The sequence below is a fragment of the Oncorhynchus tshawytscha genome, linkage group LG33 (assembly GCF_018296145.1).
Source record: "Oncorhynchus tshawytscha isolate Ot180627B linkage group LG33, Otsh_v2.0, whole genome shotgun sequence".
Classification (NCBI taxonomy): domain Eukaryota; kingdom Metazoa; phylum Chordata; class Actinopteri; order Salmoniformes; family Salmonidae; genus Oncorhynchus; species Oncorhynchus tshawytscha.
In genome coordinates, this window is record NC_056461.1 from 43,678,225 (window position 1) to 43,693,224 (window position 15,000).

General features: G+C 47.2%; 1 protein-coding gene across 1 annotated transcript in view; it reads left to right on the forward strand.

The window, feature by feature from the left end:
* Positions 1 to 15,000, forward strand: part of LOC112236473 (ferroxidase HEPHL1-like) — a 72,879-nt gene that overhangs the window by 20,458 nt on the left and 37,421 nt on the right. Inside the window, exon 4 of the mRNA XM_042311493.1 lies at positions 4,025 to 4,198. Within this exon, the coding sequence (XP_042167427.1) occupies positions 4,025 to 4,198 (174 nt within the window). The remainder of the gene's footprint in view (positions 1 to 4,024; positions 4,199 to 15,000) is intronic.

Sequence of the window (15,000 nt, forward strand, 5' to 3'; positions counted from 1 at the left end):
GGGTCTGTGTGTTCCACTACCTTCAACACTTATTACAACCCCCAATACTCACCTGAGAGAAGGGTCTGTGTGTTCCCCTACCTTCAACACTCATTATAACCCCCAATACTCACCTGAGAGAAGGGTCTGTGTGTTCCCCTACCTTCAACACTTATTATAACCCCCAATACTCACCTGAGAGAAGGGTCTGTGTGTTCCCCTACCTTCAACACTTATTACAACCCCCAATACTCACCTGAGAGAAGGGTCTGTGTGTTCCCCTACCTTCAACACTTATTATAACCCCCAATACTCACCTGAGAGAAGGGTCTGTGTGTTCCCTTACCTTCAACACTTATTATAACCCCCAATACTCACCTGAGAGAAGGGTCTGTGTGTTCCCCAGCTTCAACACTTATTATAACCCCCAATACTCACCTGAGAGGAGGGTCTGTGTGTTCCCCTACCTTCAACACTCATTATAACCCCCAATACTCACCTGAGAGAAGGGTCTGTGTGTTCCCCTACCTTCAACACTCATTATAACCCCCAATACTCACCTGAGAGAAGGGTCTGTGTGTTCCCCTACCTTCAACACTTATTATAACCCCCAATACTCACCTGAGAGAAGGGTCTGTGTGTTCCCCTACCTTCAACACTCATTATAACCCCCAATACTCACCTGAGAGAAGGGTCTGTGTGTTCCCCTAACTTCAACACTTATTATAACCCCCAATACTCACCTGAGAGAAGGGTCTGTGTGTTCCCCTACCTTCAACACTTATTATAACCCCCAATACTCACCTGAGAGAAGGGTCTGTGTGTTCCCCTACCTTCAACACTTATTATAAACCCCCAATACTCACCTGAGAGAAGGGTCTGTGTGTTCCCCTACCTTCAACACTTATTATAACCCCCAATACTCACCTGAGAGAAGGGTCTGTGTGTTCCCCTACCTTCAACACTCATTATAACCCCCAATACTCACCTGAGAGAAGGGTCTGTGTGTTCCCCTACCTTCAACACTTATTATAACCCCCAATACTCACCTGAGAGAAGGGTCTGTGTGTTCCCCTACCTTCAACACTCATTATAACCCCCAATACTCACCTGAGAGAAGGGTCTGTGTGTTCCCCTACCTTCAACACTTATTATAACCCCCAATACTCACCTGAGAGAAGGGTCTGTGTGTTCCCCTACCTTCAACACTTATTATAACCCCCAATACTCACCTGAGAGAAGGGTCTGTGTGTTCCCCTACCTTCAACACTTATTATAACCCCCAATACTCACCTGAGAGAAGGGTCTGTGTGTTCCCCTACCTTCAACACTCATTATAACCCCCAATACTCACCTGAGAGAAGGGTCTGTGTGTTCCCCTACCTTCAACACTCATTATAACCCCCAATACTCACCTGAGAGAAGGGTCTGTGTGTTCCCCTATCTTCAACACTCATTATAACCCCCAATACTCACCTGAGAGAAGGGTCTGTGTGTTCCCCTACCTTCAACACTCATTATAACCCCCAATACTCACCTGAGAGAAGGGTCTGTGTGTTCCCCTACCTTCAACACTTATTATAACCCCCAATACTCACCTGAGAGAAGGGTCTGTGTGTTCCCCTACCTTCAACACTTATTATAACCCCCAATACTCACCTGAGAGAAGGGTCTGTGTGTTCCCCTACCTTCAACACTTATTACAACCCCCAATACTCACCTGAGAGAAGGGTCTGTGTGTTCCCCTACCTTCAACACTCATTATAACCCCCAATACTCACCTGAGAGAAGGGTCTGTGTGTTCCACTACCTTCAACACTTATTACAACCCCCAATACTCACCTGAGAGAAGGGTCTGTGTGTTCCCCTACCTTCAACACTCATTATAACCCCCAATACTCACCTGAGAGAAGGGTCTGTGTGTTCCCCTACCTTCAACACTTATTACAACCCCCAATACTCACCTGAGAGAAGGGTCTGTGTGTTCCCCTACCTTCAACACTTATTATAACCCCCAATACTCACCTGAGAGAAGGGTCTGTGTGTTCCCTTACCTTCAACACTTATTATAACCCCCAATACTCACCTGAGAGAAGGGTCTGTGTGTTCCCCTACCTTCAACACTTATTATAACCCCCAATACTCACCTGAGAGGAGGGTCTGTGTGTTCCCCTACCTTCAACACTCATTATAACCCCCAATACTCACCTGAGAGAAGGGTCTGTGTGTTCCCCTACCTTCAACACTCATTATAACCCCCAATACTCACCTGAGAGAAGGGTCTGTGTGTTCCCCTACCTTCAACACTTATTATAACCCCCAATACTCACCTGAGAGAAGGGTCTGTGTGTTCCCCTACCTTCAACACTCATTATAACCCCCAATACTCACCTGAGAGAAGGGTCTGTGTGTTCCCCTACCTTCAACACTTATTACAACCCCCAATACTCACCTGAGAGAAGGGTCTGTGTGTTCCCCTACCTTCAACACTCATTATAACCCCCAATACTCACCTGAGAGAAGGGTCTGTGTGTTCCCCTACCTTCAACACTTATTACAACCCCCAATACTCACCTGAGAGAAGGGTCTGTGTGTTCCCCTACCTTCAACACTTATTATAACCCCCAATACTCACCTGAGAGAAGGGTCTGTGTGTTCCCTTACCTTCAACACTTATTATAACCCCCAATACTCACCTGAGAGAAGGGTCTGTGTGTTCCCCTACCTTCAACACTTATTATAACCCCCAATACTCACCTGAGAGGAGGGTCTGTGTGTTCCCCTACCTTCAACACTCATTATAACCCACAATACTCACCTGAGAGAAGGGTCTGTGTGTTCCCCTACCTTCAACACTCATTATAAGCCCCAATACTCACCTGAGAGAAGGGTCTGTGTGTTCCCCTACCTTCAACACTTATTATAACCCCCAATACTCACCTGAGAGAAGGGTCTGTGTGTTCCCCTACCTTCAACACTCATTATAACCCCCAATACTCACCTGAGAGAAGGGTCTGTGTGTTCCCCTACCTTCAACACTTATTATAACCCCCAATACTCACCTGAGAGAAGGGTCTGTGTGTTCCCCTACCTTCAACACTTATTATAACCCCCAATACTCACCTGAGAGAAGGGTCTGTGTGTTCCCCTACCTTCAACACTTATTATAACCCCCAATACTCACCTGAGAGAAGGGTCTGTGTGTTCCCATACCTTCAACATTTATTATAACCCCCAATACTCACCTGAGAGAAGGGTCTGTGTGTTCCCCTACCTTCAACACTCATTATAACCCCCAATACTCACCTGAGAGAAGGGTCTGTGTGTTCCCCTACCTTCAACACTTATTATAACCCCCAATACTCACCTGAGAGAAGGGTCTGTGTGTTCCCTACCTTCAACACTCATTATAACCCCCAATACTCACCTGAGAGAAGGGTCTGTGTGTTCCCCTACCTTCAACACTTATTATAACCCCCAATACTCACCTGAGAGAAGGGTCTGTGTGTTCCCCTACCTTCAACACTTATTATAACCCCCAATACTCACCTGAGAGAAGGGTCTGTGTGTTCCCCTACCTTCAACACTTATTATAACCCCCAATACTCACCTGAGAGAAGGGTCTGTGTGTTCCCCTACCTTCAACACTTATTATAACCCCCAATACTCACCTGAGAGAAGGGTCTGTGTGTTCCCCTACCTTCAACACTCATTATAACCCCCAATACTAACCTGAGAGAAGGGTCTATGTGTTCCCCTACCTTCAACACTTATTATAACCCCCAATACTCACCTGAGAGAAGGGTCTGTGTGTTCCCCTACCTTCAACACTCATTATAACCCCCAATACTCACCTGAGAGAAGGGTCTGTGTGTTCCCCTACCTTCAACACTTATTATAACCCCCAATGAACCCTTTATAAAGCCTACGTAAATTAATACACATTAATGTAAAGTCTTGCCCATCATACCTTAATCTGTATTGAGATGAAGATGTTGTTGTGATGTTTAATGTATAGATGTAAATCTGGTGTTGTGTTAACCAGGTATCCTGACAGGAGAGGGTCGTGTAGATGTAGACAGAGACGTTGTTCTGATGTTCAACGTGGTGGATGAGTCTATGAGCTGGTACCAGGAACACAACATCCAGACCTTCTGTTCTGACCCCGCCTCCGTCGACCCTGATGACCCAGACTTCCAGGAGTCCAACATGATGCATGGTGGGTAATCAAGTCTTGCCTGCTAGAACAAACCCTAAAAACACCTCCATTTCTTTCTCGCTCTCCTCCCCCATCTCTCCCACAAGTCCTTTCCTCTTCCTACCCAGGATCCCCCATTTCACCCCTCCTCCCCCATCTCTCCCACAAGTCCTTTCCTCTCCCTACCCAGGATCCCCCATTTCACCCCTCCTCCCCCATCTCTCCCACAAGTCCTTTCCTCTCCCTACCCAGGATCCCCCATTTCACCCCTCCTCCCCCATCTCTCCCACAAGTCCTTTCCTCTTCCTACCCAGGATCCCCCATTTCACCCCTCCTCCCCCATCTCTCCCACAAGTCCTTTCCTCTTCCTACCCAGGATCCCCCATTTCTCCCCTCCTCCCCCATCTCTCCCACAAGTCCTTTCCTCCTCCTACCCAGGATCCCCCATTTCACCCCTTCTCCCCATCTCTCCCACAAGTCCTTTCCTCTCCCTACCCAGGATCCTCATTTCACCCCTCCTCCCCCATCTCTCCCACAAGTCCTTTCCTCTTCCTACCCAGGATCCCCCATTTCACCCCTCCTCCCCATCTCTCCCACAAGTCCTTTCCTCTCCCTACCCAGGATCCCCATTTCACCCCTCCTCCCCCATCTCTCCCACAAGTCCTTTCCTCTCCCTACCCAGGATCCCCCATTTCTTCCTATCCTCCCTCCCCATCTCTCCCACAAGTCCTTTCCTCGCCCTACCCAGGATCCCCCATTTCTTCCTATCCTCCCTCCCCCATCTCTCCCACAAGTCCTTTCCTCTCCCTACCCAGGATCCCCCATTTCACCCCTCCTCCCCCATCTCTCCCACAAGTCCTTTCCTCTCCCTACCCAGGATCCCCCATTTCTTCCTATCCTCCCTCCCCCATCTCTCCCACAAGTCCTTTCCTCTCCCTACCCAGGATCCCCCATTTCACCCCTCCTCCCCCATCTCTCCCACAAGTCCTTTCCTCTTCCTACCCAGGATCCCCATTTCTCCCCTCCTCCCCCATCTCTCCCACAAGTCCTTTCCTCTCCCTACCCAGGATCCCCCATTTCACCCCTCCTCCCCCATCTCTCCCACAAGTCCTTTCCTCTCCCTACCCAGGATCCCCCATTTCTTCCTATCCTCCCTCCCCCATCTCTCCCACAAGTCCTTTCCTCTCCCTACCCAGGATCCCCCATTTCTTCCTATCCTCCCTCCCCCATCTCTCCCACAAGTCCTTTCCTCTCCCTACCCAGGATCCCCCATTTCTTCCTATCCTCCCTCCCCCATCTCTCCCACAAGTCCTTTCCTCTCCCTACCCAGGATCCCCCATTTCTTCCTATCCTCCCTCCCCCATCTCTCCCACAAGTCCTTTCCTCTCCCTACCCAGGATCCCCCATTTCTTCCTATCCTCCCTCCCCCATCTCTCCCACAAGTCCTTTCCTCTCCCTACCCAGGATCCCCCATTTCTTCCTATCCTCCCTCCCCCATCTCTCCCACAAGTCCTTTCCTCTCCCTACCCAGGATCCCCCATTTCTTCCTATCCTCCCTCCCCCATCTCTCCCACAAGTCCTTTCCTCTCCCTACCCAGGATCCCCCATTTTTCTCCCCCATCTCTAGTCCTTTCCTCTCCCTACCCAGGATCCCCCATTTCCCTCCCCCATCTCTCCCACAAGTCCTTTCCTCTCCCTACCCAGGATCCCCCATTTCTTCCTATCCTCCCTCCCCCATGTGAAAAGGTGCCAAAATAAAATAATAATAAATAAACAGTTTATTCTCAAAATAAAATAATAATAAATAAACAGTTTATTCTCAAAATAAAATAATAATAAATAAACAGTTTATTCTCAAAATAAAATAATAATAAATAAACAGTTTATTCTCAAAATAAATATTTATTTTGAATAAATGAGTAGTACTATATACAAAAACAGTGCGGTTGGGGTACTAGGTAATTGAGTAGTACTATGTAAAATTGAAAACAAGGGTTATATTTACACAGTGGGTTGGGGTACTAAATTGGTAGTTCACAGTTTGGGGTACTAGGATTGAGTAGTACTATGTACACAGTGCGGTTGGGGCTCATTGAGTAGTACTATGTACACAGTGCGGTTGGGGTACTAGGTAATTGAGTAGTACTATCAATGCGGTTGGGGTACTAGGTAATTGAGTAGTATTATGTACACAGTGCGGGTGGGGTACTAGGTAATTGAGTAGTACTATGTACACAGTGCGTTTGGGGTACTAGGTAATTGAGTAGTACTATGTACACAGTGCGGTTGGGGTACTAGGTAATTGAGTAGTACTATGTACACAGTGCGGGTGGGGTACTAGGTAATTGAGTAGTACTATGTACACAGTGCGGGTGGGGTACTAGGTGAGTAGTACTATGTACACAGTGTGAGGTACTAGGTAATTGAGTAGTACTATGTACACAGTGCGGTTGGGGTACTAGGTAATTGAGTAGTACTATGTACACAGTGCGGTTGGGGTACTAGGTAATTGAGTAGTACTATGTACACAGTGCGGTTGGGGTACTAGGTAATTGAGTAGTACTATGTACACAGTGCGGGTGGGGTACTAGGTAATTAGTAGTACTATGTACACAGTGCGGGTGGGGTACTAGGTAATTGAGTAGTACTATGTACACAGTGCGGTTGGGGTACTAGGTAATTGAGTAGTACTATGTACACAGTGCGGGTGGGGTACTAGGTAATTGAGTAGTACTATGTACACAGTGCGGGTGGGGTACTAGGTAATTGAGTAGTACTATGTACACAGTGCGGTTGGGGTACTAGGTAATTGAGTAGTACTATGTACACAGTGCGGTTGGGGTACTAGGTAATTGAGTAGTACTATGTACACAGTGCGGGTGGGGTACTAGGTAATTGAGTAGTACTATGTACACAGTGCGGGTGGGGTACTAGGTAATTGAGTAGTACTATGTACACAGTGCGGTTGGGGTACTAGGTAATTGAGTAGTACTATGTACACAGTGCGGGTTGGGGTACTAGGTAATTGAGTAGTACTATGTACACAGTGCGGTTGGGGTACTAGGTAATTGAGTAGTACTATGTACACAGTGCGGGTTGGGGTACTAGGTAATTGAGTAGTACTATGTACACAGTGCGGTTGGGGTACTAGGTAATTGAGTAGTACTATGTACACAGTGCGGTTGGGGTACTAGGTAATTGAGTAGTACTATGTACACAGTGCGGTTGGGGTACTAGGTAATTGAGTAGTACTATGTACACAGTGCGGTTGGGGTACTAGGTAATTTAGTAGTACTATGTACACAGTGCGGGTACTGGGGTACTAGGTAATTGAGTAGTACTATGTACACAGTGCGGTTGGGGTACTAGGTAATTGAGTAGTACTATGTACACAGTGCGGTTGGGGTACTAGGTAATTGAGTAGTACTATGTACACAGTGCGGTTGGGGTACTAGGGGGTACTAGTGCGGTTGGGGTACTAGGTAATTGAGTAGTACTATGTACACAGTGCGGGTGGGGTACTAGGTAATTGAGTAGTACTATGTACACAGTGCGGGTGGGGTACTAGGTAATTGAGTAGTACTATGTACACAGTGCGGGTGGGGTACTAGGTAATTGAGTAGTACTATGTACACAGTGCGGTTGGGGTACTAGGTAATTGAGTAGTACTATGTACACAGTGCGGTTGGGGTACTAGGTAATTGAGTAGTACTATGTACACAGTGCGGTTGGGGTACTAGGTAATTGAGTAGTACTATGTACACAGTGCGGTTGGGGTACTAGGTACACAGTGCGGTTGGGGTACTAGGTACTATGTGTACACAGTGCGGTTGGGGTACTAGGTAATTGAGTAGTACTATGTACACAGTGCGGGTGGGGTACTAGGTAATTGAGTAGTACTAGGTAATATGTACACAGTGCAGTTGGGGTACTAGGTAATTGAGTAGTACTATGTACACAGTGCGGTTGGGGTACTAGGTAATTGAGTAGTACATTGAGGTAATATGTACACAGTGCAGTTGGGGTACTAGGTAATTGAGTAGTACTATGTACACAGTGCGGTTGGGGTACTAGGTAATTGAGTAGTACTATGTACACAGTGCGGTTGGGGTACTAGGTAATTGAGTAGTACTATGTACACAGTGCGGTTGGGGTACTAGGTAATTGAGTAGTACTATGTACACAGTGCGGTTGGGGTACTAGGTAATTGAGTAGTACTATGTACACAGTGCGGTTGGGGTACTAGGTAATTGAGTAGTACATTGAGGTAATATGTACACAGTGCATTCTGAAAGTATTCAGAACCCTTCACTTTTTCCACATTTTGTTAAGTTACAACCTTATTCTAATTTTATTTTATTTTTTAAATTCAATGTAAACACAATACCCCGTAATGACAAAGAGAAATCAGGTTTCTAGATGTTTGCAAATATATTAAAAATAAAAAACATAAAATACCTTATTTACATTAGTATTCAGAACCTTTGCTATGAGACTTGAAATTGAGCTCATGTGCATCCTGTTTCCATTGATCATCCTTGAGATGTTTCTACAACTTGGAGTCCATCTGTGGTAAGTTAAATTGATTGGACATGATTTGGAGAGGCAGACACCTGTCCATATGAGGTCCCACAGTTGACAGGTCCCATCAGAGCAAAAACCAAGCCATGAGGATGAAGGGATTGGCCGAAGAGCTCCGAGACAGGATTGTGTCGAGGCACAGATCTGGGGAAGGGTACCAAAACATTTCTGCGGCATTGAAGGTCCCCAAGAACACAGTGGTCTCCATCATTATTAAATGAAAGAAGTTTGGAACCACCAAGACTCTTCCAAGAGCTGGCCGTCAAGCCAAACTGAGCAATTGGGGGAGAAGGGCCTTGGTAAGGGAGGTAACCAAGAACCCAATGGTCACTCTGACAGCTCCAGACTTCCTCTGTGGAGATGGGAGAACCTTCCAGAAGAATGGGAGACACTCCCCAAATACAGGTGTGCCAAGCTTGTAGCGTCATACCCAAGAAGACTAAAATAAATGTTAATGGTCACATGGTTAGCAGATGGTAATGGTCACATGGTTAGCAGATGTTATTGGTCACATACATGGTTAGCAGATGTTATTGGTCACATGGTTAGCAGATGTTATTGGTCACATGGTTAGCAGATGTTATTGTTCACATACACATGGTTAGCAGATGTTAATGGTCACATGGTTAGCAGATGTTATTGGTCACATGGTTAGCGGATGTTATTGGTCACATGGTTAGTAGATGTTAATGGTCACATGGTTAGCAGATGTTATTGGTCACATGGTTAGTAGATGTTATTGGTCACATACATGGTTAGCAGATGTTATTGGTCACATGGTTAGCAGATGTTATTGGTCACATGGTTAGTAGATGTTATTGGTCACATACACATGGTTAGTAGATGTTATTGGTCACATGGTTAGCAGATGTTATTGGTCACATACACATGGTTAGTAGATGTTATTGGTCACATGGTTAGCAGATGTTATTGGTCACATGGTTAGCAGATGTTATTGGTCACATACACATGGTTAGCAGATGTTATTGGTCACATACACATGGTTAGCAGATGATAGTGGTCACATGGTTAGCAGATGTTATTGGTCACATGGTTAGCAGATGTTATTGGTCACATGGTTAGTAGATGTTAATGGTCACATGGTTAGTAGATGTTAATGGTCACATGGTTAGTAGATGTTAATGGTCACATGGTTAGTAGATGGTAATGGTCACATCACATGGTTAGTAGATGTTAATGGTCACATGGTTAGTAGATGTTAATGGTCACATACACATGGTTAGTAGATGTTAATGGTCACATGGTTAGCAGATGGTAATGGTCACATACACATGGTTAGTAGATGTTATTGGTCACATGGTTAGCAGATGTTAATGGTCACATGGTTAGCAGATGTTAATGGTCACATGGTTAGCAGATGTTATTGGTCACATGGTTAGCAGATGTTATTGGTCACATGGTTAGCAGATGTTATTGGTCACATACACATGGTTAGCAGATGTTAATGGTCACATACACATGGTTAGCAGATGTTATTGGTCACATGGTTAGTAGATGTTATTGGTCACATGGTTAGCAGATGTTAATGGTCACATACACATGGTTAGCAGATGTTAATGGTCACATGGTTAGCAGATGTTATTGGTCACATGGTTAGCAGATGTTATTGGTCACATGGTTAGCAGATGTTAATGGTCACATGGTTAGCAGATGTTAATGGTCACATGGTTAGCAGATGTTATTGGTCACATGGTTAGCAGATGTTATTGGTCACATGGTTAGCAGATGTTATTGATCACATACACATGGTTAGCAGATGTTAATGCGAGTGTAGCGAAATGATTGTGCTTCTAGTTCCAACAGTGCAGTAATATCTAACAAGTAATCTAACAATTCTACAACAACTACCTAATACACAAATCTAAAGGGGTGAATGAGAATATGTACATATAAATATATGGATGAGCGATGGCCGAGCGGCATAGGCAAGATGCAGTAGATGGTATAAATTCAGTATATACATATGAGATGAGTAATGTAAGATATGTGAACATTATTAAAGTGGCATTGTTTAAAGTGACCAGTAATTGGGTCTCAATGTAGGCAACAGCCTCTGAGTTAGTGGTGGCTGTTCAGCAGTCTGATGGCCTTCAGATAGAAGCTGTTTTTCAGTCTCTCGGTCCCAGCTTTGATGCACCTGTACTGACCTCGCCTTCTGGATGACAGCGGGGTGAACAGGCAGTGGCTCGGGTGGTTGATGTCCTTGATGATCTTTATGTCCTTCCTGTGACATCGGGTGGTGTAGGTGTCCTGGAGGGCAGGTAGTTTGCCCCCGGTGATGCGTTGGGCAGACCTCACTACCCTCTGGAGAGCCTTACGGTTGTGGGCGGTGCAGTTGGCACCAGAAGGCACCACCCTCTGGAGAGCCTTACGGTTGAGGGCGGTGCAGTTGGCACCAGAAGGCACCACCCTCTGGAGAGCCTTACGGTTGAGGGCGGTGCAGTTGGCACCAGAAGGCACCACCCTCTGGAGAGCCTTACGGTTGTGGACGGTGCAGTTGGCACCAGAAGGCACCACCCTCTGGAGAGCCTTACGGTTGAGGGCGGTGCAGTTGGCACCAGAAGGCACCACCCTCTGGAGAGCCTTACGGTTGAGGGCGGTGCAGTTGGCACCAGAAGGCACCACCCTCTGGAGAGCCTTACGGTTGAGGGCGGTGCAGTTGGCACCAGAAGGCACCACCCTCTGGAGAGCCTTACGGTTGAGGCGGTGCAGTTGGCACCAGAAGGCACCACCCTCTGGAGAGCCTTACGGTTGTGGCGGTGCAGTTGGCACCAGAAGGCACCACCCTCTGGAGAGCCTTACGGTTGAGGCGGTGCAGTTGGCACCAGAAGGCACCACCCTCTGAGAGCCTTACGGTTGAGGGCGGTGCAGTTGGCACCAGAAGGCACCACCCTCTGGAGAGCCCTGTGGTTGTGGACGGTGCAGTTGGCACCAGAAGGCACCACCCTCTGGAGAGCCTTACGGTTGAGGACGGTGCAGTTGGCACCAGAAGGCACCACCCTCTGGAGAGCCTTACGGTTGAGGGCGGTGCAGTTGGCACCAGAAGGCACCACCCTCTGGAGAGCCTTACGGTTGAGGGCGGTGCAGTTGGCACCAGAAGGCACCACCCTCTGGAGAGCCTTACGGTTGAGGGCGGTGCAGTTGGCACCAGAAGGCACCACCCTCTGGAGAGCCTTACGGTTGAGGGCGGTGCAGTTGGCACCAGAAGGCACCACCCTCTGAGACGGTTGAGGGCCTTGGCACCAGAAGGCACCACCCTCTGGAGAGCCTTACGGTTGAGGGCGGTGCAGTTGGCACCAGAAGGCACCACCCTCTGGAGAGCCTACGGTTGAGGGCGGTGCAGTTGGCACCAGAAGGCACCACCCTCTGGAGAGCCTTACGGTTGAGAGCGGTGCAGTTGGCACCAGAAGGCACCACCCTCTGGAGAGCCTTACGGTTGAGGCGGTGCAGTTGGCACCAGAAGGCACCACCCTCTGGAGAGCCTTACGGTTGAGGGCGGTGCAGTTGGCACCAGAAGGCACCACCCTCTGGAGAGCCTTACGGTTGAGGGCGGTGCAGTTGGCACCAGAAGGCACCACCCTCTGGAGAGCCTTACGGTTGAGGGCGGTGCAGTTGGCACCAGAAGGCACCACCCTCTGGAGAGCCTTACGGTTGAGGGCGGTGCAGTTGGCACCAGAAGGCACCACCCTCTGGAGAGCCTTACGGTTGAGGGCGGTGCAGTTGGCACCAGAAGGCACCACCCTCTGGAGAGCCTTACGGTTGAGGGCGGTGCAGTTGGCACCAGAAGGCACCACCCTCTGGAGAGCCTTACGGTTGAGGGCGGTGCAGTTGGCACCAGAAGGCACCACCCTCTGGAGAGCCTTACGGTTGAGGGCGGTGCAGTTGGCACCAGAAGGCACCACCCTCTGGAGAGCCTTACGGTTGTGGGCGGTGCAGTTGGCACCAGAAGGCACCACCCTCTGGAGAGCCTTACGGTTGAGGGCGGGCAGTTGGCACCAGAAGGCACCACCCTCTGGAGAGCCTTACGGTTGAGGGCGGTGCAGTTGGCACCAGAAGGCACCACCCTCTGGAGAGCCTTACGGTTGAGGGCGGTGCAGTTGGCACCAGAAGGCACCACCCTCTGGAGAGCCTTACGGTTGAGGGCGGTGCAGTTGGCACCAGAAGGCACCACCCTCTGGAGAGCCTTACGGTTGAGGGCGGTGCAGTTGGCACCAGAAGGCACCACCCTCTGGAGAGCCTTACGGTTGAGGGCGGTGCAGTTGGCACCAGAAGGCACCACCCTCTGGAGAGCCTTACGGTTGAGGGCGGTGCAGTTGGCACCAGAAGGCACCACCCTCTGGAGAGCCTTACGGTTGAGGGCGGTGCAGTTGGCACCAGAAGGCACCACCCTCTGGAGAGCCTTACGGTTGAGGGCGGTGCAGTTGGCACCAGAAGGCACCAGAAGGCACCAGAAGGCACCAGAAGGCACCAGAAGGCACCAGAAGGCACCACCCTCCGGTTGAGGACGCCTGTAATCGATGTTTCAACATAGTAAATGTGATATTATTATTATTATTATTATTATTATTATATTATTTCAGTTTTTATTTTGAATACATTTGTAGAAATGTCTAAAATCCTGTTTTTTGCTTTGTCGTTATAGGGTATTGTGTGTAGTTTGAGGAGAATTTAAATTCATCTCATTTAGAATAAGGCTGTAACGTAACCAAATGTAGAAAGAGTCAAGGGGTCTGAATACTTTCCGAATGCGCTGTACATACAGGTAGATGTGATAGACAGAGTAGCAGCAGTGTTGGTAGTAGGGTAGGTAATATAATGTAGGTAGGGGTAAAGACTAGACAACAGGATAGATAATAGACAGTAACAGCAGTGTTGGTAGTAGGGTAGGTAATATAATGTAGGTAGGGGTAAAGACTAGACAACAGGATAGATAATAGACAGTAACAGCAGTGTTGGTAGTAGGGTAGGTAATATAATGTAGGTAGGGGTAAAGACTAGACAACAGGATAGATAATAGACAGTAACAGCAGTGTTGGTAGTAGGGTAGGTAATATAATGTAGGTAGGGGTAAAGACTAGACAACAGGATAGATAATAGACAGTAACAGCAGTGTTGGTAGTAGGGTAGGTAATATAATGTAGGTAGAGGTAAAGACTAGACAACAGGATAGATAATAGACAGTAACAGCAGTGTTGGTAGTAGGGTAGGTAATATAATGTAGGTAGGGGTAAAGACTAGACAACAGGATAGATAATAGACAGTAACAGCAGTGTTGGTAGTAGGGTAGGTAATATAATGTAGGTAGAGGTAAAGACTAGACAACAGGATAGATAATAGACAGTAACAGCAGTGTTGGTAGTAGGGTAGGTAATATAATGTAGGTAGGGGTAAAGACTAGACAACAGGATAGATAATAGACAGTAACAGCAGTGTTGGTAGTAGGGTAGGTAATATAATGTAGGTAGGGGTAAAGACTAGACAACAGGATAGATAATAGACAGTAACAGCAGTGTTGGTAGTAGGGTAGGTAATGTGTACATGTAGGTAGGGGTAAAGACTAGACAACAGGATAGATAATAGACAGTAACAGCAGTGTTGGTAGTAGGGTAGGTAATATGTACATGTAGGTAGAGGTAAAGACTAGACAACAGGATAGATAATAGACAGTAACAGCAGTGTTGGTAGTAGGGTAGGTAATATGTACATGTAGGTAGGGGTAAAGACTAGACAACAGGATAGATAATAGACAGTAACAGCAGTGTTGGTAGTAGGGTAGGTAATATAATGTAGGTAGAGGTAAAGACTAGACAACAGGATAGATAATAGACAGTCACAGCAGTGTTGGTAGTAGGGTAGGTAATATAATGTAGGTAGAGGTAAAGACTAGACAACAGGATAGATAATAGACAGTAACAGCAGTGTTGGTAGTAGGGTAGGTAATATAATGTAGGTAGAGGTAAAGACTAGACAACAGGATAGATAATAGACAGTAACAGCAGTGTTGGTAGTAGGGTAGGTAATATGTACATGTAGGTAGAGGTAAAGACTAGACAACAGGATAGATAATAGACAGTAACAGCAGTGTTGGTAGTAGGGTAGGTAATATAATGTAGGTAGGGGTAAAGACTAGACAACAGGATAGATAATAGACAGTAACAGCAGTGTTGGTAGTAGGGTAGGTAATATGTACATGTAGATAGAGGTAAAGACTAGACAACAGG